Here is a 25,889-nt window from a genome sequence, read left to right as displayed (position 1 = left end):
CGCCACGCCCGACCGCTCCGCCAGCAGGAGCTGAGGCAGGTCCTGAGCAGCCCCAGCCCCCGGGAGGAGGAGGCTGCTGCGGCTGGCCGCCGGCCCGAGCTCCCTTCCGCTGGAGAACGCTCCCGCAGCGCTGCGCTGCCAGGCGGGGACCTCCCGGGGGCGGGCGGCAGAGGCGGCCCCGGCCGGGCGTGTGCGAGCAGGGGGAGGGCCGGGCCGGGCCCGGCGTGGCCGCGCTAGCTCGGGCAGCGGCTACCGCGCCGCAAACTTTCTGCTCGGTGCCCGGCGGCCCTCCTCGCCTCTGCTCCGCCGAGCCGGGCCCGGGCGCCAGGGAAGGGCTCCCCGCGGGCAGCCGGGGCCGCGCCCGAGGCCGCGCCGACCTCCCCTGCGCCGCCATGGACTCCGGCAGCGAGACCCACGAGCTGAACGGGCGGGCGGACGGCGAGGAGCCGGTGGTGCTCGAGCGGGTAGGGCCCGGTGCGGGGCGGCAGCGGGGCGGTGTCCGGGCATGGCGGGGCGGCGGCGGCGGGCGGCAGCGGCCTCGCAACGGTGCGCAGGCAGGCGCGGGGGGCCGGGGCGGCCCCGAGCCCGTCTGTCACCTCCGTGCCCTTCGGCCGGGCAGCGGCAGCGGCAGCGGCAGGTGGCCCCGCGGAGCCCGCCCGTCAGGGCCGGTGCGCTGGCAGCCGCCGCTGTCCAGTCATCGGAACCTCTCCTTTACGCTTCTTTCACTCGTCTGCCACTAATTGAGCGCTGGCTTTGTAGAGATGCCGCTGCGTGCATGCTTGTGGCACCGCTAAGACAGCAAGGGCCAAAGAGAAAGGGAAAGAAAATCCTTCTGGGCCCTGGCACGACGGCCCTTGGCTGCTACATAAATCAGCCCAAGGGTCACCAGCTGATGACCGCCTAGCACTGGCGCCACTCTGAACCGCGGAGAGCTTAACCGCCCAGATGACTTGGAAAAGGATGGGAAAGTTACTCAGGAGATAAATGAGCACAAAACTAGGATGAATTACTTAAAAGGCTGGGCGTGTGTCTTTGTTTTGTTGTTGTTTTCTTTGTTCATTTGTGTTTTTTTTTTATTTGGTTTGGGGTTTTCTTTCCATACAGTAATCCAAATAAGGACAACAGGAGAAATGTCCAAGTTTTTACCGCTCCATGTAGTCAAAACAGGACCAGAGATCTTCACTGGAAGGCATTTAGTCCAATATTTTGGTTACACCTAAAGGATGTTTTCCAAGTACATCACTTATCTGAAAAGCCAGACTGGTAAAAAGTTGTTTTGGAAAGGACTAAACTGCAGAAAGCTGCTCTTGTTCTGAGCTAAGGCTCTGCCACATAGGAGCAGTTGTACTGAACCACCTCTGCGTCACAGGTCAAACTTTCTGGTTACGAGCAGCCTGGAATGGCTGTGCAGCAGGTCTGTCCTTCCTCCCTCCCTTCCTGGCAAACCCTTGTAGTCGTGAATATCATACCAAGAAACAAAATGCCTGGTTTTAATAAATCCTGGAAAGTACCTAAAGAGAATCAAGGCTGGGATATGCAGGTCAGACTGGGGGCCTGAAGGGGTTTCCTCTTGAGCCACCGGTTTCTCAGCAGTCTTCTGGGGGTTTTTGTTAACACAGTTGTGATTGCATCACAAGTGCTAGTCATGGGGATTTTTTTGTTGTTGTTTGAACTTGGTCTGCCCCAAAAGTTTTTCTGCAGCTTTCCTGTTTCACTTCGTCTTCCGTTGCAATCATTTTGACCTTTCCCATAGGAACTGTGAGTGCTGTGTGAGTGTTGTATAAAGACTCAGCAGCAAGATGCATTATTCTGTTGCATTCTCTGTATAGAGTAGCACTTGACAGAGTTTTTTACAGACACTCTTTTTCATTTCCTCACAAAAAAAACAACCCAACTGCCAACAGAAAACCCCAACAAAAAATAAGCATATGTGAGGTAAAATGAATGGGGACATAAAAACCACTATGTGAATGGGAGATAGCTCAAAATATCTGACCAGCTGGCCAAATGCCCCCACTCAGCAGCCAGATAAACCTGGAGAGGCCACCAGCTACCTAATTCTTCAGTATTGGAGTCAAAAGTGCCTAAGTGTTGGCTTTTAGGAATACTGGCAGGCATCCCAACTTGGGCCACCCTGGTTTGCTTACTGCCCATCCTAGCATCTGCCCTCTCCTCAAAACAGATTCTCTTGCACATCTTCAGCAAGGGACTGCTGCCTTCTCTTACAGAAGAGCCAAGGTGAAATGCAGATAGAGTTGTCTTACCTGCAAAGCATTCAAAGCACACTAATTGAAAAAAGAAGATTTAGTTAATCCCACTGCAATTTGAATCAATGGTCAATGTGCTTTGTTTTAATTCCTTCATGAGTTTGGGTAACTTTTCTTAGCAGCTGTCAGGCCTTTAGAAGCAAGAAATTCCTTGTTTCTACTACTGGGCACACCTCACTGACTAATGTGGATAATTCCATTGGCAGCAGTGTCTGACTGCTGCAGCAAAGGATCTGTTCATACAAATACCAGGAGCAACTGCCTTTTCATAGGCTTCTCTTTGCTTTCCTTGTTCATGGTCCCTATGGAAACAGTTTCACATGTTCTAAAATCTGGTTTGGTGTTTCCACAATAACAGGAAATGTTGCTTGAAAGAGTTAAAGAACTATGGAAAAGGTGAACCAACTTGCAGAGTAGAAAAGAACAGCCCTGGAATAGTTGGCTTCCATTACACTGATAGAATGGCTTTGGTTGGAAGGAACCTCTGAGATCACCTACTCTGACCCCTTTGCCATGGGCAGGGACACCTCTCAGCTAGATTTGGCTGGTCAAGGCCTCAGGTCATGATTAAAAATGTGCTCAAGGTGGTGTGATGATGCATAAGGAATTTTGGGACAGGGCAGCTTCTTGACATCATACTGCAAGTAGCAAAGTTCAGATTTGTTGGAACTTGAAATGATTGTGCTGCATAGAGAGCGAAATGGCATGTCCTACACATGGCTTGCATCAGACTGAACTTGGAGTATTTGGTCTGCTCCAAATATTGGTAAGCTTTTGTTTGCCTGTTCTTTAAGTAGCTAGAATAACCAAACAGTGCTTTACCAAGGCAGAATGGGCAGCCTACAGTCCTCCTGGGAGAAATAGTATAGAATCATAGATTCTCAGGGTTGGAAGGGACCTCAAGGATCATGCAGTTCCAACCCCCCTGATCAGGCTGCCCAGAGCTGCATCCAGCCTGGCCTTAAGAACTTAGCAGCATAAGACCTGATTGTTGGAATGAGCAGTAGCAATGGAAGGCAGAGAACAGGAGAAAGCTTCTATTCCAATAGCTGTGTGAACAAATTTTAAGTTGCTGCTTCATTTGCCAAGGTCATCAGCTGTGCTGATTGTTGTTAAGTCAGTTAATGAGTAAAAATGTTCTGACCTGGTCCTGGAAGCAGCATAGCTCTAGAAAATCAGCTCTCTGCCCTGAGCTAGCATGGCTGTGCTGACATTTCAGGAACCAGTGTGGTTACCACTTCTTTTTTCTCTCTTTTTTGTTTCTTTTCCTTGCATTTTCTGTGTGTATGGAGAGTGAGGCCTCTTAAGCTTCTAAAGATGCTAGAACATTGATGCTGATTATGAAATGCAAACACAGGCTGAGTTTTTCCCTCTGTGTGTCTGTGGTTGTTGTGTCTTTTTTTAATTGCCTGCATCCCTACTGTCCAAAGATGCGACTGCAGAAGTCTCATGCCCTGTTAGGGTTAGGTTGTACTTGGGTGGACAGAGTGAAATTCCTTCAGGGAATGTGACTGATTACTCAGTCCAGGAGCATGAGTCAGTGCTGAACAAGTGATCTACTGTTTTACTGGGGGGGGAAGAAATAGAATACATAGAATAAACCAGGTTGGAAGAGACCTTCAAGATCCTCGCGTCCAACCCATCAACCAATCCAACCCACCTAAACAACTAACCCATGGCACCAAGCACCCCATCAAGTCTCCTCCTGAACACCTCCAGTGATGGTGACTCCACCACCTCCCCAGGCAGCCCATTCCAATGGGCAGTCACTCTCTCTGTATAGAACTTCTTCCTAACATCCAGCCTGAACCTCCCCTGGTGCAGCCTGAGACTGTGTCCTCTTGTCCGGTGCTGGCTGCCTGGGAGAAGAGACCAATCTCTGCCTGTCTACAACCTCCCTTCAGGTAGTTGTAGAGAGCAATAAGGTCACCCCTGAGTCTCCTCCTCTCCAGGCTAAGCAATCCCAGCTCCCTCAGTCTCCCCTCATAGGGCTGTGTTCCAAACCCCTCACCAACTTTGTTGCCCTTCTCTGGACTCGTTCCAGCAAGTCAACCTCCTTCCTAAACTGAGGGGCCCAGAACTGGGCACAGGACTCGAGGTGTGGCCTAACCAGTGCAGTGTACAGGGGCAGAATGACCTCCCTGCTCCTGCTGGCCACACTGTTCCTGATGCAGGCCAGGATGCCATTGGCCCTCTTGGCTGCCTGGGCACACTGCAGGCTCATGTTCAGCCTACCATCATATCTTCTGAAGAGATGTGCAAACCATCCATTGCAGAACTGATAGAGCTTAAAACATTTCTGTTGGAAGACTATTTCCTTTCTTTGCAGCCTTTTTTCCCTGTCCTTTTTTTACATCAGCAGGATCTGTGAGGCAGAGGGGAAGCCTGATTTTGGAGTGACCACAAGGTGCCCGTTGTGTTTTCAGTATGTGGTGGAGATGTGGACAGAAATTCCCCATCTGGGAGGATTATTAAATAACTGTATAGTTACTCCTTCAATTCTGTAACTGTGGGGTTGAGCTTAGAAAATGATACAAGTTGTGTTCTGGTTTAGTCCTGTCCTTCTATGCCTGACCCTTCTCTTTTCTGCTCTAACAGGACTTTTTCCTGACCATGAGATTTCTACTACAGCACCTAGAAAAGTTTGCCAGGCAGGGATTTTCTTAATTAAGGTGAATAATTCAAAACCTTAGAAAAATCCTTTCCAAAGACAATTAAGGCTTTTTAGCATCTTTTTAACAGTTTTGGCTAGAAAGACAATTGCAAAGCACAGCAAAGCACAGTCCCCATAGGGCCAGTGTGACTCAGCCTCCTGTTTACACAGCCTCCACTGGTGCAGCAAGATTCCATTATTTTAAAACTAGGACTGTCCCTAAACATAAGAATTTCAGGAAGCTTGCTCCATGACAACACAAAGGAAGCTCTCTCTGTGACATTACAAACCCAGAGGTCATCTTGATCAGTGACTTTGTCTGATCTCATGCTGAATCAGGGTGGTTTGGCTGCTCAGAGTGCCTGAAGGCTGCCATACAGCTGCAGTAGTCACTAACCTAAAACAGAAAGCAAACTGTAGGCCACAGATTGTGAAGACCGTTTCAGAGACCTGAGGGGAAATGTGCTTGAGGGCAAGGAACCTCCTGACAGCTTAAGGAAGATGTTAGTAATCAGAAGCACAACTTGTTTGAAATACATTTTTACCTTTCCCAAAGGCATGTATTGACAGGACTGGAGAGCAGGGCTGGCGAGGAGCAGCTGAGGGAGCTGGGGGTGTTCAGGCTGGAGAAGAGGAGGCTGAGGGAGACCTCATTGCTCTCTCCAGCTCGCTGAAGGGAAGTTGCAGTGAGGAGGGGACAGCCTCTTGTCCTGGTGTCAAGAGACAGGAGCAGAAGCAATGGCTCCAAGCTGCACCAGGGGAGGTGCAGGATGGATACTAGGAAATATTTCTGCCCTGGAAGGGATCTCAAACATTGGAATGTTCTGCCCAGGGCAGTGCTGGAGTCCCCATCCGTGGGGGTGTTTGAGCAGCTGTGGAGCTGGTGCTTAGGGACAGGGTTTAGTATTGACCCTGCAGTGCTGGGTCTAAGGTTGGACTGGATGAGCTTGGAGGTCTCTTCCAACCAGATGTTTTCAGTGATGCTGTGACAAGGGGCAATGGCTTCAAACTTGAAAGAAGTGGGATTTAGATTAGAAGGAAATTCTTCCCCATGAGAAGGGCAGTGGAACAGATTGCTCAGGGAAGGTGTGGAGGCTCCAAGCCTGGAAGTGTTCAAGGCCAGGTTGGATGCAGTTTTGAGCACCTAGTCTAGTAGAAGGTGTCCCTGGCCTTGGCAGGGGGGAGGTACTAAACGATCTTTAAGGCCCTTCCAACCCAAACCATTTCATGGATCTATGATACAATGATCAGCATTCTTTTCCTAATTGTCCCATACAAAACTGTGTGTCTCCCATGTTTAAAAAAGGCATTCTGCCCCTTAGAACACCATGAAAGTGTTCAGTGCTAGTCTTGTACCTGTACTGAAGTCAGTGGTTGTGTGTTTTCAGAACCCAGGTGTGACACTCTGGGCCTGACAAAGCATGTTGACCTCTGGGTCCTGCAGTCCCAGGTGATAGGAGGGACCTGCAAGTGCAGCTTGCCAATCCAAACTGAATTGAGTCAGGCTGTGCTTCTGGCTCACGCTGTGCAGTTTTTGGTTCTAAGTGTTTGTGTTGCAAACTGGGAACTCACTTTGCCAACTGAAATGCTGTTTTTCTAGTGGGATTTAAGGGAAAACCAGCAACCAGTCTCATGCTACTGAAATACCTGTGAGCTTCCTTACAAGAGCAATGAATTCAGTCCTCACAGCAGATCTGACTCTTAGCTTGGAAATGTCAGTGTCCTGCTGCCCCAGGCAGTATTTGTCTTTCACAGTTTTTGTGGGGCTTTTGTTGCCAGGTGCTGCACTTTGGCCATGGCAACCACATGCAGAGCTACAGGATGGGGTCAGAGTGGCTGAGAGCTCCCAAACAGAGAGGGACCTGGAGGTGCTGATTGACAGCCGCCTAAACATGAGCCAGCAGTGTGCCCAGGTGGCCAAGAAGGCCAATGGCATCCTGGCCTGCATTAGGAATAGTGTGGCCAGCAGGAGCAGGGAAGTCATTGTGCCCTGTACTCTGCATTGGTTAGGCTGCACCTTGAGTACTGTGTCCAGTTCTGGGCCCCTCAGTTTAAGAAGGACATTGAGACACTTGAAGGTGTCCAGAGAAGGGCAACAAGGCTGAGGAGAGGCCTTGAGCACAGCCCTGTGAGGAGAGGCTGAGGGAGCTGGGGTTGTTTAGCCTGGAGAAGAGGAGGCTCAGGGGTGACCTCATTGCCCTCTACAACTACCTGAAAGGTGGTTGTAGCCAGGAAGGGGTTGGTCTCTTCTCCCAGGCAGCCAGCACCAGAACAAGAGGACACAGTCTCAAGCTGTGCCAGGGGAGGTTGGAAGCCCCGCCTTGGACAGAGTGACTGGTCTGATTTGGGGAAACTTGGGGAGGTCAAGCTGGATGAGAAACCAAAAAAGTTACTTTGGGCTTTCCTTCTTTCTTTCAGTCAGGCCTCCAGCAGTTGACTGCTTCAGAAGTCATTAGTGTTTGACAAATACTCTGTTGAACAACTACTTCAGAAGTCACCAGTCTTTGATAAATACTGTGTGGAACAAACAGCCACATCAATTTTGTCACAAGGAGTGATTTAGTGCTGTGAGCAGCAGCAGAAATCCTTGCTAGAACAAGTGACTGTATTTAGAAAAGAGAACTTTATTATTTACCTTCAGATGTTTCCCTTTCCAGTGCTGCTCTCTTCCTCTTGAATCGCTGGGGGGCTCAGAGATGTGATTCATGAAACTCAGCATCCAAGGACATGTGCCTAATGCTGCTTTTATTTGTCTTTTAATGAGGGTACTGAAGAAACCCTTTCTGTGCTTGAGAGGGACTCAGTTCTCCTGGGCATGCTGCTGAAGTGCCAGCTGAGGCAAAGCAGCAGCAAGGTCTGTGCACAGCTCTCAGTAGGGCTGTAGGTATCCAAGACCATTCAGAGTGTGAAGCTTTGCTCTTGGAGAAGTAAAAATGTGCCAGCTTCTGATGTAGCATCTTAGCTTTATCCTTGCAAACCGCAGTGCAAGCAAACAGACCCTGCTGCTGTGCCAGGGCATGGAGCGGGAATGCATCGTGGGGCTGAAAATAAGCTCTTCCACAGGGCATCCTTCCAGTTACAGAAGGAGCAAGAGTTATGCTGTTCATAACTGTGGAGGGACTGGCCCAGAGGCCTGTTCTGCTCAGACATTGGTCAAGCAGACCCTGAAGGCAGGGCAGGTAGAGGCAGCAGTTCCAGCAGCACACAGCTCTTACGCTCACACTGTTTTCACACTGCCTCGCTTAGTGATGTGACCTGAAGAGGTTTCTTGTCTGTGCCAGGTGGTTTGAATATTACAGCATCACAGTATAACTAAGGTTGGAAGAGACCTCAAGGATCATCAAGTCCAACCTATCAACACAGACCCCATGACTAGACCATGGCACCAAGTGCCACATCCAATCTCCTCTTGAACACCTCCAGGGATGGTGACTCCACCGCCTCCCTGGGCAGCACATTCCAATGACGAACGACTCGCTCGGTGAAGAACTTCCTCCTCACCTCGAGTCTAAACCTCCCCTGGCACAGCTTGAGACTGTGTCCCCTTGTTCTGGTGCTGGTTGCCTGGGAGAAGAGACCAACCCCTTCCTGGCTACAACCACCTTTCAGGGAGTTGTAGAGGGCAATGAGGTCACCCCTGAGCCTCCTCTTCTCCAGGCTAAGCAATCCCAGCTCCCTCAGCCTCTCCTTGTAGGGATTGTGTTCAAGGCCTCTCCCCAGCCTTGTTGCCCTTCTCTGGACATATTCAAGTGTCTCAATGTTCTTCTGAAACTGAGGGGCCCAGAACTGGACACAGTACTCAAGGTGCGGCCTAACCAATGCAGAGTACAGGGGCACAATGACCTCCCTGCTCCTGCTGGCCACACTATTCCTAATGCAGGCCAGGATGCCATATTGGAAGTGTACTGTGAGGTGTTGTGATTCCATTGAGGCTGGAGCAGATCATGTGAAGTGCAGAGCGTCCTCTAGCCAGGTGGCACCTGCAGGCAGAGCCTTATTTCCCTGGTCCTAGGGAAGGGGCAGGAGTTTCACTTTCTCTCTGCGCAGCCCTGCAGGTGACGGCAGCACAGTTTGGTGCTGCAGGGTACACGTGTTGCTGCGTGCCTGGAATCTCCCTGAAGCCACAGAGCCACAGAACAAAGTTTCCACATAATGACTGTTGTGCATGACTGTCATTATCCTGAGGTTAAGGCAACAGCTCTCCTTTCATTACCTGTCTATATATTGCTGTGTAACACATAGTCTGGTCTTAAAAACTGCTGGCATCCTACCAGTGGTGCTTGTCTTGGGACTTCTGCCAGTTGCCTGCAACTTGCTTCCAGAAGGCAAGGCTAACTTGCTGCTTTTTTTGCTTTATGGTTTTCCAGCATACGTTGAGAGGCTCTATTTCTCAATCAGGAGATGGGAAGTGATTGTTTCTGGGGCTTTCATGATTACATGTTTGGTTTTTTCCCCTGGAAGAAGGCAAGATCCCAACACTGAGAAAAAAACTCTGTGCGGCAGAACTGATGTTTCAGTTCTCCAAATGCCTAGTTCTGATTCTCAACTGGTCTGCGTTCTGGTAGCTGAAAGCCCCTCAAGAGAGTATCATAGTATCATAGTATCAGTCAGGGTTGGAAGGGACCACAAGGATCATCTAGTTCCAACCCCCCTGCCATGGGCAGGGACACCCCACACTAGATCAGCCTGGCCAGAGCCTCATCCAGCCTGGGCTTAAACACCTCCAGGGACGGGGCCTCGACCACCTCCCTGGACAACCCATTCCAGGGCTCCACCACTCTCATGGTGAAGAACCTCCTCCTCACCTCCAGCCTGAATCTCCCCACCTCCAGCTTCATTCCATTCCCCCTAGTTCTATCACTATCTGAGATCCTGAGAAGTCCCTCCCCAGCCTTCATGTAGGCCCCCTTCAGATACTGGAAGGCCACAATTAGGTCACCTGGGAGCCTTCTCTTCTGCAGACTGAATAGTCCCAACTCCTTCAGTCTGTCCTCATAGGAGAGGTGCTCCAGCCCTCTGATCATCCCCGTGGCCCTTCTCTGGACACCTTCCAGCACCTCCACATCCCTCTTGTAATAGGGGCTCCAGAACTGGAGGCAGTACTCCAGGTGGGGTCTCACCAGAGCTGAGCAGAGGGGGAGAATCACCTCCCTTGCCCTGCTGGCCACACTTCTCCTGATGCAGCCCAGGATCTGATTGGCTTTGCAGGCTGCAAGTGCACACTGAGAGCTCATGTTGAGCTTCTTGTCCACCACCACCCCCAAGTCTCTCTCCTCAGGGCTGCTTTCCAGCCAGTTACTGCCCAGCCTGTACTTGTGCCTGGGATTGCCTCGACCCAAATGCAGGACCCTGCCCTTGCTTTTCTGGTGTTTAGAATCTAATGACAGTCAATCGCTGAGTTGTTGTTCCAGCAACAAGAAGTTTTGCTTTTGGTTGTCTTAGAAGCACCCTAATTGAAAACTCTTCTCTTTTTACTGGAGTTCAAGAGAAGGTGACTTAAAAACTTTGCTTGCACCACAGTTCAAATACCACAGCTTGCTATTTCCACCTGCACCTTAACCAGACAGAAATGAGCCAACAGCAAGGCCCTACAAGTGCAGCAGCAGCTAGCCAGGAAAAGCAAAGGGTCATGTTGTGTTGTTTCTGCAGAAACTCTCCTACATCATGGAGTCACCTGCTGCAGGTAATCCTGCTCTGGCAGGGGGGGTTGCACTGGATGATCTGAGGTCCCTTCCAACCCCTAACATTCTGTGATGTAACTGAAAGGAAGATGTTAGCCAAGAATATTTACTCTTTTATAGTGTTAACAAAAAAAAGCCATGTAAGACATCGTCAGAGTTCTGCAAAGTCCTAGGAAGAAACTAGTTGTCATGTTTTCACTGCAGTCCCCCTTAACAGGATTCAGAGCTCAGTCAGCTTCTTGTGTAGGTTTTGCCTGCCTGTGTCACACCCTGCAGCCTCTCAGATATTTCCAAGTCAGTATTTTTGCAGGAAGGAGTTAAACAGCTGCTTGGCACAGGAAAATACTTCCTCTGTTCTGAACTTGTTACAAAATACATCACATTACTGCTGTAGTCCACTGAGAAGAGTTTGGTTTAACTTTGTGTCCAGAATTTGAACTCCTGTATCAGACCCTTCCCCATGCCCTCTCCCACTGCTACTATTTGATAGCCAAGAGCTGGATGTGTGTTTGACTTTCTGCTGGACAATAAAGAATGCAAATGCCAAATGTCAGTCTGAATTTTCTCCTTACTGCTGCCAGCATATATTCCATGCTGCTTTCTGTAAGGAGGTGGAGCCTCACACCTGTGCTCTTAGTGCTTGTGGTGGGTGGTGTGCTGGAATTACAGTGGAATTTCTGAGGCATCACAACCACAGTGGTTTGATAGGGCAGGGGTGCAACAAGAGCAAGCTCTCCTTGGCAAGAGAGAAGGTGCCAAGTGCTGGGCAGGTTCCCCTGCCCAACTGCATTTGTAGATTGTTGGATATGGACAAAACCAGGTGAGTATCACAGAATCACAGAGTGGTAGAGGTTGGAAGGGACCTTCAGAGAGCAGTGACTCCAAACCCCCTGCCAAAACCAGGATCACCCTGGGTAGTCCACACAGGAATGCATCCAGTAGGGTTTGGAAAGTTTTCAGAGCAGGAGACTCCACAACCTCTCTGGGCAGCCTGCTCCAGGGCTCTGTCACACTCACACAAGAAGTTTCTCCTCATGTTGAGGTGAAACCTTCTCTGTTCCAGTTTGTATCCGTTGTTCCTTGGCTTATTGCTGTGCACCACTGAAAAGAGCTTGGCCCCCTCTGAGCTCTGTTGTGGAGCCAGTTTGCAATCCACCTCACTGACCAACCCTCTGTGCCACATTTCCTGAGCTTTTCTATGAGGATGTTGTTGGAGACAGTAGCCAAAGCCTTACTGAAGCCAAGGAAGGTGACATTCACAGCTCCTCTCTACCCATTTGGTTGTGGTTTCATAGAAGGCTATCGGATTAGTCAAGCAAGATCTCCTCTTGGTGAATCCACACTGGCTACTCCTGATAACCCTCTTTTCTTCCATGTGGTTAGAGATGACCTCCAGGTCTTCCTGACAAACGCCAGTGTCTGTCTCAGAGCCATTTCCTTCCTGGGAGGTGAGTGGAGTGCAGCAGCCGTCTGCATGAAGCTATGATCTCGTGGCTGGCTTCTCTTGCTGCTGCCCCGTGACACTGGTATCTCAGGGACATACTTAGGCTGTGCTTGGTTACGAGGGGTCCAAGTTTGGCCTTTGAGTGTCCTGGAAAAACTGCCAATGTGTTTGCCAGGTGCATCAATATCTGCTCTGTCTGAAAGGACACTCAAGCCTGGAGGTGGCAAACCTGGCTTGGGAGTTGGAAATTTCATAGTAGTGCTGCTGAAGTTAGAGGTGTTGCTGTGTTTGAAATACCCTTCCAGGAGAGACTTTGCTGCTGGTATTTTCTGGCACTAAAAAGGTCCTGAGAAGCAAGTTTAAAGAAGCCAACTGGAATGAGCTTACTCTTAATGTATTTGTGTATTGTTTTTGAAAATGAAGTCTGCAAGTCAGAGCAGTGAGAATGAGGTCCATGGGGTTGGAGCAGCTCTGCTCCAGGACAGGCTGAGAGAAGACTCCAGGCAGACCTAATAGTGACCTTCCAGTACCTGAAAGAAGGCTGCAGAGAGACTGTTTGCAAAGGCCTGCAGGGACAGGAGCAGGGGCAATGGCTTCAAACTAGAGCAGAGCAGATTGAGATTGGATGCGTGGAACGAGTTCTGCACCAGGAGGGTGGTGGAACACTGGCACAGCGTAGAGGGGTTGGACTGGGTGACCTTTGGAGGTCCCTTCCAGCCCAGAGCGCTCTGTGATTCTTTATCAGGACTTTTGTGTCATGCAGAGCAGATACTGGAGGGTGCAGCGAGGGTTCTTGAGACCACTGTTAACAACAGCCTTGGCAAGAGTTGGGCACCTCAGTCTAGCCCAGTTGCCCTAAGTTCTGAGTGGTGCATGAGGAAACAGGTGCCCCTGGGGGAGCACTGTCCCATCTCAAGGTGGGGCGCATGAGTTGTCATCGGGAAACAACTCCTTCTGTTCATCCCTCTGGCTTAACTTAGCTCTGGGTTTCCTTTTCCTGTTTATCAGCAGTGGAATTTCAGTCAAAACCCCATCTGCTACTGCTGAAAACATGGAAAAAAGTTCCCCTCATAAGTGGGCAGTGCTTGGCAGCCCCAGACACATGGCAGTGCAGCAGGAAAGCAGTTCAGTGTGTGCATGGAGCTGGCAGTGGCCTGGCTGAGCAACAAGCAGCAGGGAAGGAGGTCAAGCAAAGCTCAAACATAAATCCTCAAAATAAGCCCCATGAGTAATGAAGGAGTGCTGCAGCTGTGTGGTGGCAGAGGGTGAATGTAATGAATGCTTGTGTTTTTAGTGTGCCTTTAGCAGTCACTTGGGTACAACCACCTGTTGCTTGAGTGCTTTACAGTGGTTGTCTGTCCCAGCTTGCCTCAGTGCAAACCTTCCAGCTTTTTCCCTTTCTTCTTCTCCCAGGCTGGAAGCACACTGGCTGCTCAGGCTGTGCCCCAGCAGTGCAGGCACTGGTTACTGCTCTCCTGTCAGATGGAGAGCAGTGGTGGCAGCAGTGAAAAAGTTGCACTGGGGGTCACAGAATCGTTTTGGTTGGAAAAACTCTTTAAGATCATCAAGTCCAACCATATATGGGGGATGGGATCCCCACACAGCTGCTCCTTAACCCATGGCCCCACAAAATGCTGCTCCCAGGAGCTAAACCCCTCTCTCCTGGGGAGGGGAGGTGATATGGAGGAGGTTTGCTATTTACTGGTGCCCTTCCCAGCCGAGTGCAGGGCTGGGGGCTGGCTCTCCACGGGGGTGGGTGGCTCCAGCACCAGGGCCTGGAGCCCAGCAGGGGCTGGGGCTGGGGGTCTGAGCAGCCTGGGGCTGGGTCTTGCCTTTCTTGCCTTTCTCTGTCTGCAGTTGAAGAAACCTTCCAAAAAATGCATCAGCCATAAAAGAAATCCAGGAGCCAATAAATATCAACTAGCAGGGGGGGAAAAAAGACAAATAAATATAAAACTAGGGAGAAAAAGCTCAGGGAAGCAGGGTGATGACTGACTCACAGGAGGAGCTTTGGAGATGGGGGAGAGATTCCCAGCCAGAGCAGGTGCAGGCCAGCTCAGTACGACTGCTCCTCTGTCAGTGTGATGACAGCTATCAGCAGCTGGGCCAGGTGACCTCTCACTCACTACATCAGCTAGAGGAGCTGTGGATAATCCTTTTCCTCTCTCCCTGTTTCAGCAGACAACATCCAGGTGGTTTCAGAGGAGCAGCCCTATGAACATCAACCACTATGCAAACAAGAAGAGTGCTGCCGAGAGCATGCTGGACATCGCCCTGCTGATGGCCAATGCCTCCCAGCTGAAAGCTGTGATGGAGCAAGGACCTTCCTTTTCCTTCTACATCCCACTTATTGTGCTTATCAGCGTGTCCCTCACACTGCAAATTATGGTGGGAGTGCTCCTGATATTCCTTGGTATGTAGCAACAGCATGAAGCGTGGATGTGTATTGTTCTTAGCAGATGCAGCCTGGCAGTTGGTATATGGGGTGGTAATAGAGACTCCCCTCTTGGTCTTTACAGCTATTGAAGGGGCAATGGTTTGAAACTGCAGCAGGGGAGATTTAGGTTGGACTTCAGCAAGAGGTTCTGCACAATGAGGGTGGTGAGACACTGAACAGGTTGCCCAGTGAAGTGGTTGAGGCCCTGTCCCTGGAGGCATTCAAGGTCAGAGTTGATGTGTCCCTGGGCAGCCTGATCTAATTGGAGGTGTTCCAGCTGACTGCAGGGGGATTGGAGAAGACCTTTGAGGGTCCCTTCCAACCCAATGCAGTCTGTGAGTCTGTGGATTACATTGGAAAGTCCTTACCTCAAAATTGATGTTTTCTCTTCTGACTACAGGAATACTGTAACTAAAGGAGTAAGGGCTGGGATGTCCAGTTTTGATCAACTTCCACATTCATAATCTGCACAAATGAGTGTATTTTTCATTTCAGAAGGCCTGAGGAGGAAGGAAAATGATGAAATATAGTAAAAGAAACATTAATAGGCCACACAGCATCATGCAGCGTGCCCAGTTTCATAACAGCGTTTCTGGCAAGTGCTGTTACTTAATCTTATGACTGAAAGTGCTTGTCCATATCAGGCATATCAGAATTCACACTGTAAGCATATATTGTGAACATACAACTCCAAAACAAGTCAAAGTTGAAATCACAGAATCACTGAAAACATCCTGTTGAAAGAGACCTCCAAGCTCATCCAGTCCAACCCTTGATGCAGCACTGCAGGGGCAACACTAAACCATGTCCCTAAGCATCAGCTCCACACTGCTTGAACACCCCAGGGATGGGGACTCCAGCACTGCCCTGGGCAGAACATTCCAATGTCTGAGAGCCCTTCCAGGGCAGAAATATTTCCTAGCATCCAGCCTGAGCCTCTCCTGGGGCAGCTTGGAGCCATTGCCTCTGCTCCTCTCCCTTGCCACCAAGGAGCAGAGGCTGTCCCCTCCTCACTGCAACCTCCCTTCAGGGAGCTGGAGAGAGCAAGGAGGTCTCCCTTCAACTTCCTCTTCTCCAGCCTGAACACCTCCAGCTCCCTCAGCCCTCCTCTAGCCAAGGGGCTCCAGGCCCTTCTCCAGCCTGGCTGCCCTGCTCTGGACAGGCTCCAGCCCCTCAATGTCCTTCCTGCAGGGAGGGCCCAGAGCTGAGCACAGCACTCAAGGTGTGGCCTGCCCAGTGCTGAGCACAGGGGGATGGTCACTTCCTGTCCTGTCCCTGCTGCCCACCCTACTTCTGACCCAAGCCAGGCTGCCATTGGCTTTCTTGGCTAGGACCTGAGCACGCTGTCCATCTTCCTGCTGGCATGGCAGCTTGTGTTCAGTTTGTGTGTGTTCCTGCATTGAAATCAAAGGTTTGACAGCAAAGCCTTGACAGCCCAGCCCATTCTGTGATCTTGAATCTATTGTAAATGAGAAGCCTTGGAGGTGCTAGCCAGAGTCCACACAGTTATGGCTGCCACATTTGGCAGCTCTGTCAGTCTTTCAAGGTTCAGTTGTTTAGCACTACTGTAGAAAGCAGCTTTCTTTTAAAGGAGGAAGTTCCCAGGAAACCAAGATCCGTAAGGCTTGCAATACTGATATGCAGCTCTTTCCTGTCTGGTGAGAGGGGCAGAATACAGCTGCCTGCATTTGATAGGAGCAAAATCCAGGTTCTGGCTCAGAAGAGATTATAGAAGGGGACTGGAAAAAGCAACCTGATGATACTGGGGGATGTGGGGAAAGAGTCATGGAAAACTCAGCAAACCAGTTCTGTGTTTCTTGATTGAAGGCATTTCCCTAGTGGCTGTTTCGGTTCTGGGGGGCTGGCCCTGTAGGTAGGTTGCCTGTTTTTCTTGGGCAATGTGCATGCTCAGTGCATGCTGAGATGTTGCTTTTTGTGTTTGGTTTTGCCAGACCTTGCCCAAGGGGCTTCTAGCACTGCAAGTTTTATCTTTGCCACATTGAGAGTGCCCACAGCAGCCCCAACTCCAAGTCTGGGCTGCAGCACAGTTCACAGTTTAGGTTCAGGATGGAGTTCAGCCTGGCTCTGCTGGCAGCAGTGGCTGTGGGTTTGGGGTATGCAGGGTGTGCTGGTGCAGCAGTGCTGCCCTGCTGAGGTCAGAAGCACTGGGGGTAAGAGTCAGGATGTGAAAGTACAACGACACAGGGATCACAGCAAGGGCTTGCTTTTCACAGTGTTCCTTTGGTAGTCTGGGCCTGCAGCAGCAGTTTGTCTCGCTGTCCAGCCTCAAAAATGTCTCACAAGCTCTCACAAGTCCAAACAAAACTCTTTGCAGCCATCCAGTTTCCTCAGTGTTTCATCCCAGAAGCCACCAGCTCTCTCAGTTCTCTTAAGGGAGAGAAGTTCTCTCTTTAGGCATTCAAAGCCTTTCCTCCTGCAGAAGAGTGTTTTACAAAACCTCTTAAAAATGTTCAGCAAGCTTGTCCTTGAAAGTGGTTTGGTAATCTCAACTTTTTGGAAGAAAAGCAAAGATTGCCTTGAAGTGGTTTGAGTGGCATGAAATCAGTAATCCAATCCTGCTGTACTCAGATACTTACTGGCTGGTGTCAAGAGCCTGTGCACAAACACCCTCAGCTGAGGTACTGTAATCACAGAGACAGAATTACTGCAGTTCTGCTCCAAAATTCAGGGCACTGCCCAAACTGACAACCAATCCTTGTCCTCTCTGACCCTTCCTGGGACAAAGGGACAGCTCTGGAAGTGTCACTTCTCCTTTTAACTCACAAAGCACATGAGGCCATTATGGCCTTTTTAAACCAACCATCTGAAATGCTTATCTTCCAGACTTCAGGATTGATTACTCATAGAGTCATAGAATGGTTTGTGTTGGAAGGGACCTTAAAGATGATCCAGTTCCAAACCCCCTGCCATGGGCAGGAGCACTTCCATCCAGCCCAGGTTGCTCAAGGCCTCATCCAGCCTGGCCTTGAACACCTCCAGGGAGGAGGCAGCCACAGCCTCCCTGGGCAACCTGTGCCAGTGTCTCCCCAGCCTGACTGCAAAGAATTTCTTCCTCATCTCCAGTCTCAATCTCTCCTCTCCCAGCCCAAAGCCATTGTCCCTCATCCTGTCACTCCCAGTCCTGGTCAGAAGTCCCTCCCCAGCTCTCCTGGAGCCCCTTCAGGTACTGGAAGGCTGCTCTGAGGTCTCCCTGAAGCCTTCTCTTCTCCAGGCTGAACAGCCCCAACTCTCCCAGCCTGTCCCCTTAGTTGAGCTTCTCCAGACGTCTTTGTAGTCCCTTCTTGATCCCCTCCAGCAGCTCCAGGTCCTTCTTATGTTGAGGTCCCCAGAACTGGAGACAGTGCTGCAGGAAGGGTCTGAGCAGAGCAGAGGGGCAGAATCCCCTCCCTGTGCTGCTGCTCTCCCTGCTCTGGATGCAGCTCAGCACACAGCTGGCTCTGGGCTGCCAGGGACCAGTGCTGGCTCCTGGGGAGTTTGTCACCAACTGACACTCCCAAAGCCTTCTCAAGGCTGCTCTTGAGCCACTGGTTGCCTGGCCTGGATTTGTGCTTGGGATTGCCCTGACCCAGGTGCAAGACCTTGCACTTGGCCTTGTTGACCTTCATGAGGTTGGTTTGGGCTGACTTCTCCTGCCTGTCCAGATCCCTTCCCTCCAGCGTGTCGGCCTGGCCACACAGCTTGGTGTCACCTGCTGACTTGCTGTGGGTGCCTCAATGCCACTGCCCACATCACTGCCACAGCACTGGTGCCAATACCAAGCCCTGAGGGATGCCTTTTGTCACTGGTCTCCACTGGGACACTGAGCCACTGACTGCACCTCTCTGAGTGCAGCCATCCAGCCAAGTCCTTATCCAGTCAGTAGCCACCCCTCCAGTCCATGCTTTTCCAGTTTGGTGCCCAGGATGTGATGTGGGACAGTGTCAAACACTGCACACAAGCCCAAGCAGATGCCATCAGTTGCTCTTCCCTTATCCACTGGTGCTGCAACACCACCAGAGAAAGCCACCAAGGCACCACTTCATTCACAGGGCAGTACCAGGGTCCTGCCAGATGCTGTTGGGATGCAAGCATCCTCATTCCTTCAGGTGTTTTGCAGACATGGATAAACTCATGTTCAGGGTTAAGTACTGCTGAGCTTAAATTATTTCATGCCTACCCAGGTGTGCAGTAGCTTAAGCTGTTCTGCAGTGCTTTGACTGGCCTGTGGTGTTTGACTGTGCTGCTTTAGCAAACAGGACTTGAACAGCTGCCCAGAACTCCTTGAAACCAAACCAGCATTAGACTTCCTAATTAGGGACAACAAATGAACCTGGCTTTTAATACTTCAGCATCACAAGTGTGCTTTCCATCACTTGTACTTAACTGCTTCAACAAGCAAGTGGGGCTTGGTTCTGTGCTTCAGACATGAAGTTGTCAGGGTCAGTGTGTTAGGAGCAAATACCTGATGCAGCAGAGCTGTAAGCTGCACACTGCAGCTTGGTTGATACTGCTGTAACAAACTGTCAGGTATGAACTTTAGCTCATGGCCTGACATGCACACACAAGCCCCAGTGACCCATGCATATGAGACCTAGGAGTCTTGACAGACACAGCCATTCTCAAAACACAGAACTGATCAGCTCTCATTCCACCAGCAGCATAGAAACCCAGCAGAGGGGCTGACTGCAGAGCCCTTACTGCAGGCAGAGACAGGAAAGCTTTGGCCTTCTACGTGGTGCCAGGCAAGTGCCCTCAGACTTCTCACAGTCCTGTACAAGCACTTTATCATCAAGTCTGTTATCAGCCCACTGTAATTCAGTGATGTGTTTTCACAAGGCCCGGAGTCAAAGCCTGATCTGAATGAATGCTATCTCCCTTGTGTGTGCCTCCCTCGCTCCCATTAGCAGTTCAGCCAAAGAACTGTGAGAAGTGAAAGGAAATGTTGACACAGCTGATGCTGTCTCTAGAAGGAACTGCATCTACCCTGCTTTGGAATCTTCCTCTGGTGAGCAGATACAATGCCCTTGCTCTCTAAAGCCAGACCCAGTGCAGGGGCAGGGAGCACAGCTGAGGAAGGGCAGCAGCACAAACAAAACCCTGTGCTGGTAAAGACATTTGGTGTCTGCAAGGAACCTGCAGCCTTTTAACTCCTAGGAAACTTAACTTCATTCCATCCTGTCAGGGCTTCGGGCTTCATCTGCTCAAGACTGAGATATTTTTGAATGCTTAAAGTGGCAACAAAGTGACTTTCAAAAGCTCAAGAACTGAGACCATTCCTGGTTCTGTTGGTGCAGCCTTCCATGTGCATCCACAGAGATTAGATGCCAATTACTGGAGGCCAGCAGGCTGCTGTGCTTACAGAGCTTCCTCTTAGCACTTTTACTGACACTGCAGGATCTTACTACCCTTTTAAGTATGATCCATGCAAATAGCTTGGCAGAAGAGCAACTCTTGAACTACAGGAGTAGAAAAGACTTTCATTCTGATTTTGAAGTATATATCTAATTACAATTTTTTTTCTCTCCCTTTCTCTTTAAAGTAAGATATGACCTCAACAACCCTGCAAAGCATGGGAAGCTGGATTTCCTCAACAACCTTGCAACTGGACTGGTATTCATTATAGTAGTTGTGAATATTTTTATCACTGCCTTTGGAGTGCAGAAGCCAGTTGCTGAGTCAGCCTCGAGGCAGTAAGCACCAGGTGAGTGGTCTGCCTGCACCATTAGGTAGCAGGGCACAGCATCACACAGCAGGGCTCAGCTGTGCAGTCCTGGCCTTTGCAGGTAAATGAGGATACCTCAGGCCACTGCAAAAGCAGAAGCTGCTAGGACCTGCTAAGTTAATGCAGTGTCTTTGTGCATGTGGAGTTCAAAAGGTAATGGCAGAGTCTCTTCCTCTGGGGCCCCTTGCACATGTCAGGATTGTCCTTCTGCCTTAGCCACTCCTTTTCCTCAGTGCTGACTAAGCCAAGAAGGGAAACAGCACTGTTCAGCTCCCTCCAAATGCCTCTTCCTTTTTTCAAGAATGGTTTGCAGTGTGCAGCATCCAGCCTGTTCTGAACCTTTGTCCATGTGGCTATGGAGTCCATCCCACAATGCCAGACATCACCAGAACCCTCAGTTCCTCTGCCCATAGTGTGGCTTTGCTGCCTTCCCAGGCTGCAGGGCTTTGCTCTGTGGGAGCCTCAGCCTGCAGAGGTGGGCAGTGTTCCTTCACTTGGCACCTGGGGTCATTGGGAGTATTGTTTGTTCTACCTGCATTTTAAAGTTGGTTATTTACTTATACAGAAGGATAAATGTAGGGGTTTGTGGGAATCAAAATGGATATCCTCCTAGCATCATATCTGTGCAGGAGATAAACCTCAGCTGTGAGCTGGTAGCCCAAGAAGCACTCATTGTAGGCTCACATCTGCCTCTAAACCAGCACTGCTAAGTCTGGCTGTGCTAGCCCTTTGTCTTCCCAATCTCAAACCACCTTGTGGAAACCTTCTGCAGAGGAAATTACCTCACTTTTCTGGCCAGCCAGGGTGTGCTGGCTGCTGCACAGCCAGTCCATGCATGTGATGTTATCAGTTTGAGCTCACTTCTAGATGAAACTCCTTGTCCATGAGAAAGAAGATTCCAGGGCTTTAAACCCCTGAGCTGAAGATGAATGGCTCAGCAGCATGGCTCAGAAGAATGGAAGCCAGACCAAAATTTATCACTACTCCTGAACAGCCTGGGGGGAAATCAGTACAACAAATTACTGGGAAGATGAAGAATGAAATGGATTTATTGCAGAGAGTGGGCAGAATCATCTGTTCTAACCAAAACCTGGGAAATCCAGACAGTGAAGCAACTTTTATTGTATTTTGTGGCCATTGCCTCCATAAATGAACTAATAAATATTTAGCAGCAAAGAACACAGAGGTGATCTGAGGTATTACCAGAATTATAGGTAGAAGTCTCAGCAGTTGCTCTTCATACTGGAACATTAACCTCAAAACTGCACTGGCAAGACCAGAAGAACTGAGAGAACAGTGGAATGTGAGCTGTCTTCACAGGATCTAGTGTGAGGTGTCCCTGCCCATGGCAGGGGCTTAGAACTAGGTGGTCCTTGAGATCCCCTCCAACCCTGACAATTCTATATGAGTCTATGAAGAAGAAAGACAGAGGCAGAGACAAGAACCTGAAACAGGCATTGAGAAATGGAAACCATGGAGAAGGTGGCACACCAGAGTCCCAGCTGTTGGCAATCCAATCCCAAAGCAGTTAGAGACTTAATGGTATATGGAGAAGTCAGCTCCTGTCCAGCAGCTTGCCTTACCTGGGTACTGGATGGGTGAACTGAGCCACATCTCAGCTGCTCTTTCTGTTAGTACCTAGAGGACACAGTCTCAAGCTGCACCAGGGGAAGTTTAGGCTGGAGGTGAGGAGAAAGTTCTTCACTGAGAGAGTTGTTCACCATTGGGATGTGCTGTCCAGGGAGGTGGTGGAGTCACCGTCCCTGGAGGTGTTCAAGAAGGGATTGGACGTGGCACTTGGTGCCATGGTCTAGTCATGAGGTCTGTGGTGACAGGTTGGACTCGATGATCTTTGAGATCTCTTCCAACGTTGGTGATACTGTGAGACTGTGATACCACATTCTCCAGTCAGGTGCCTGACACAGGACTTCCCCAGGACCACTCCAGCTCTGCCCATGGACTTTGTTTACTTTCCCCTTCCTTCACACCCAGATGTGGCCAAGTGCTGTGGAAACATCAGTGCTTTTGTGCAGTGTCTTACAGCTTAGCTGCACATCTGGCAAGAAGAGCTCTTCACAGCGTTTGTGTTGGAGGTTCTCTACTCTGCTCTCCATGAGCTGTCCACCCAGAGGCTTTTGTGGCCCAGTTATGGCTGGGATAGTGGAATCCCTAGTTAGAAAGCTGGGTCTTAAATGAGGAACCAGTTCCCATGTGACTGCTCTGAGATCAGGAGAGCAGGAAGCACAGTTCTGCCTGGTGCATGGTAGGAGCTTATACAGCTCACATCTAGCTGTGCGCAGCCAGTTTGCTGACATACACAGCATTGATATCTGCTCCTGAAGGTGGTTTAATAGCCTTGGAGTGCCTCAGTAAAGGAGACACAGGAGCTGGGTTATGTAGCCTCAGGCAGAGGTAAGACCAAAGGCCGTTTAAGGCAAGTTGACTTCTGTACAAACTCAGCAGCTGTGTGATCCTGCCATCATGCTGCTCACACTGGAGAGTTCCCTGGCTGAAAACCCTGAGTGCAACTTGAAGAATAGGTTTTCTGCAGTATGAAGCCACAGTGTCCTCAGAGCCCTGAAAGAAGTGAAGGGCTCCCATTTCCTGGCTTCACCTGTTCTGTTCTGCACTCTTCCAGAGAGAACTTAACTTCTTTCTGTAATGCAGGTTTGTCATCTGCTGTAATTCCTGTGTCACTAACAGCTCAATGTCTTTGCTTTGTATTTCAGAAACCTGAAGCATTCCTTCTAGATGCCATTTGCACTGGAGCCAGTTGTGATTGGACACAGCAAGGAGAAAAATAATCTGAAGAAGCTGGACATACTGAGCAAAACTCAAGTTTCCAACAACCAGCACATCTGTGTGCCTAAGCTTTTTCTGGGTGTTAGTGTTTGAGCTGTTTGGCACCTAAGGAAGGGTTGGGTTTGGCTCAAGGACACTGCTTTTTCTGGAGTATTGGCATTTCAGTTTCTGTAGGAGCTAGTAATTTTCCAGAGAAGTGGCATATGCTCATCAAAGTATTATCAACTGGCGGCACTTGACAGGGCTTCCCATTTCCCAGGCCTTTTGGCTCTGTGGCCACTTGCCATTTCCATGGTGGTAAGAAAGGTCAGGCCTCCGTTCTGGCAGGGGCACCATGTCCTCAGTTTCATTTGCTTGGCACCAGAGCTCTGTGCTCCGTGGCACGGCAGTGCTCTTCCTTTCCAGCGTACAGGCAGCTGTGCCCTGGGTTCCGCTTTGTTCCCCTCCGGCTAAAGCCAAGGCGAGACAAAGAGAACCAGCGGCCTGCCCGTTGTGCAGCGGTGCGCACAGCGCTCATGGCTCCTCTTCCTTTGTCTCTGGACCACACCTAGCATCTCCTCTCCTTTGCACACAAACAACCCAGCTGCTAAGAGTTCTCAGAACTGCTGTGCCTTGTGTTCTGTGCATTATGGGTGCCTGGAAACCCTGTCAGAAGCAGCACCTGTTGTAGGCCCAGCTGGAAAGCTGGAGGGTCCAGGGTGGACCTTGCCGGCGGCGCCGGTGCTGCCTGCTCTCAGCGCTCCACATGGCAAATGGAGAGAAGGGTTTGCCTCTGGAGCTTTGCTCTTCTCCAGGTTGATGGCTGCAGTTGTGTCTCTCCTGTGAGTTTATGGCTAGAGAGGTAACTGATTGTTGAGGTTTTACTTTGAGATATGTATAGAGCTATAAATACCTTCTAGGTTCTTACCTGCTGGCTCAGGGACTGACACCTTTTCTAAGCACAGTGTTGCTAGTGCTGGTGTAGGCTGTTAAAACCTCTACACCAAAAACATTCCAGTCAGTTTGTGTCCAAAGCATCACATCTGCAGCCAGAAAACCCCTGATTTTCTGGAGTGTGCTTGCTTGTAGATGCAGATTTGTACTAATCCATTTCCTTACCAGGGAGTTTTAAATACTCCCTTGCACGTTTTAACATGACCTTGGCTTCCACCTGTCTCCTCCCATGTACAATGTGCATTAATCCTCTTTCTCTTCAGTCATGTCTCAAGGCCCATTGATGTACCATGGCTTCATCCACATGTTCTGTAAGAGCAACTAACAGGAACCAAAGCAGGAACTCGTGTGCTTAGTAATGGAATAGACATCTTGTTCCTTTTCCAGTTTGTCTGTTGTTGCCTCATTTCCACCTTCCCATGTATTGAACCAGTGGCAAGCAGGAGTGTGAGCTGTGTGTGTGGTGTTCAGGTGAGTTCTGAATGAGCTTCTCAGTACATCTTATTTATCTGCAACAAACCAGCAGACAGCTTATGGAGAGCAGAGAACCTCCAGCACAAACACTGTGAAGAGCCCCTTCTAGCCAGATGGTGCCAGCTGAGCTGTAAGACATTGCACAACCCCTTTGTACTTCTGCTGGCACAGTTCCAGTGCTGCAGTGATCTGACTGACCCAACAGCAGTGCTGAAAACACTCAAAAGCTCTTTCCTGAAGGAAAAAGGTGACTGTAGGCAGAGCCCTTCCAAGCATGAAATTTACCAGGGGCTTGACATTGTGCAGTGACAAAAATCCTGACATAGAATCCCAGAATGCTCTGGGTTGGAAGGCACCTCCAAAGCTCATCCAGCCCAACCCCTCTGCACTCAGCAGGGACATCCTCTACTGGATCAGGTTGCTCAGAGCCCTGTCCAGCCTCACCTTGAATAGCTCCAGGCATGGGGCCTCAACCACCTCCCTGGGCAACCTGTGCCAGTGTTCCACCACCCTCCTGGTGCAGAACTTGTTCCTCACATCCAATCTCAATCTGCTCTGCTCTAGTTTGAAGCCATTGCCCCTGCTCCTGTCCCTGCAGGCCTTTGCAAACAGTCTCCCTGCTGCCTTCTTGTAGTTCCCTTCAGGCACTGGCAGGCTGCTATTAGGTCTGCCTGGAGCCTTCTCTTCAGGCTGAACACCCCCAGCTCCCTCAGCCTGTCCTTTTAGCAGAGCTGCTCCAACCTCCTGATCATTTTTGTGGCCCCCCTGGACCCTCTCCATCAGTTCCATGTCCTCCCTGTAAGGGCCTCAGAGCTGAGCACAGCACTGCAGGTCAGGTCTCAGCAGAGCAGAACAGAGGGGCAGGATCCCCTCTCCATCTCTGGCCATGCTGCTTTGGATCCAGCCCAGGCTGCCATTGGCCTTCTGGGCTGCAGGTGCCCATATCATCTATTTTTCATTGCCAGATTCACATCTTTTTAGTATTTTAAGCAAGACATAAGAAATGAAGGTGCTTCTGGCACCTCTCCAGCAGCCCTCTGGCTTTGGTGTGGCCCTGCTCCCTTGATGGCAGAAGCCAACAGGCTCCGCTGGTGTTTGCCATCCTTACCCTTGGTGGTGAGCTGGCCCAATTTCAAGTGGAACTTTCCATCCATATGCATCTTAGTGCCACAGCCCTTTCTTATGAGCCCTCTCTCATGAGCCTGATCATATTTGTCGTGCTCTGCAACACTGGGAAGCAGTCAGAGGCAGGTGCAGCACAGACCTAACAGGTCTGTTGCCATCGTGTTCCCCTTGCTATTGGACCATCACTTTGCAGGTCACTCAAGCAAGCAAGCTGCCACAGTAGGGTTCTCCTGGAAAAGAGAACAGCCACTCTCACAGCATGGCTCCTGCTCTCTGCTGTCCAGCAGAAACTGCCAGGGCTTGTGGAGCCCATCTGGAGCGGCTGGTGGGACTGACCCTGGATCCAGGGCT

General features: G+C 50.2%; 1 protein-coding gene across 1 annotated transcript; it reads left to right on the top strand.

The window, feature by feature from the left end:
• Positions 1-205: 205 nt before the first annotated feature.
• On the top strand, positions 206-24,325 carry NINJ1 (ninjurin 1). Its single transcript, XM_068162589.1, has 4 exons — positions 206-464; positions 14,224-14,458; positions 20,022-20,183; positions 22,934-24,325. Exons 1-3 carry the CDS (start codon positions 393-395, stop codon positions 20,174-20,176), a joined length of 462 nt encoding a protein of 153 aa, XP_068018690.1. The 5' UTR covers positions 206-392; the 3' UTR covers positions 20,177-20,183; positions 22,934-24,325.
• Positions 24,326-25,889: the final 1,564 nt, after the last annotated feature.

Source organism: Melanerpes formicivorus, unplaced genomic scaffold, assembly GCF_026170545.1.
Source record: "Melanerpes formicivorus ecotype bairdi unplaced genomic scaffold, bMelFor1.0.p_v2 SCAF_66, whole genome shotgun sequence".
NCBI classification, from domain to species: Eukaryota; Metazoa; Chordata; class Aves; order Piciformes; family Picidae; genus Melanerpes; species Melanerpes formicivorus.
Note: the sequence above shows the minus strand (reverse complement) of the source record. Positions and strands in the feature narration are given on the sequence as shown.

Excerpts from the sequence above, each read along its gene's own strand:
- NINJ1 (XM_068162589.1), top strand. The coding sequence starts at position 393 with ATGGACTCCGGCAGCGAGACCCACGAGCTGAACGGGCGGGCGGACGGC. Across the intron at positions 465-14,223 it reads AGCCGGTGGTGCTCGAGCGG|CAGACAACATCCAGGTGGTT; the intron begins GTAGGGCCCGGT and ends TCCCTGTTTCAG. Across the intron at positions 14,459-20,021 it reads AGTGCTCCTGATATTCCTTG|TAAGATATGACCTCAACAAC; the intron begins GTATGTAGCAAC and ends TTCTCTTTAAAG.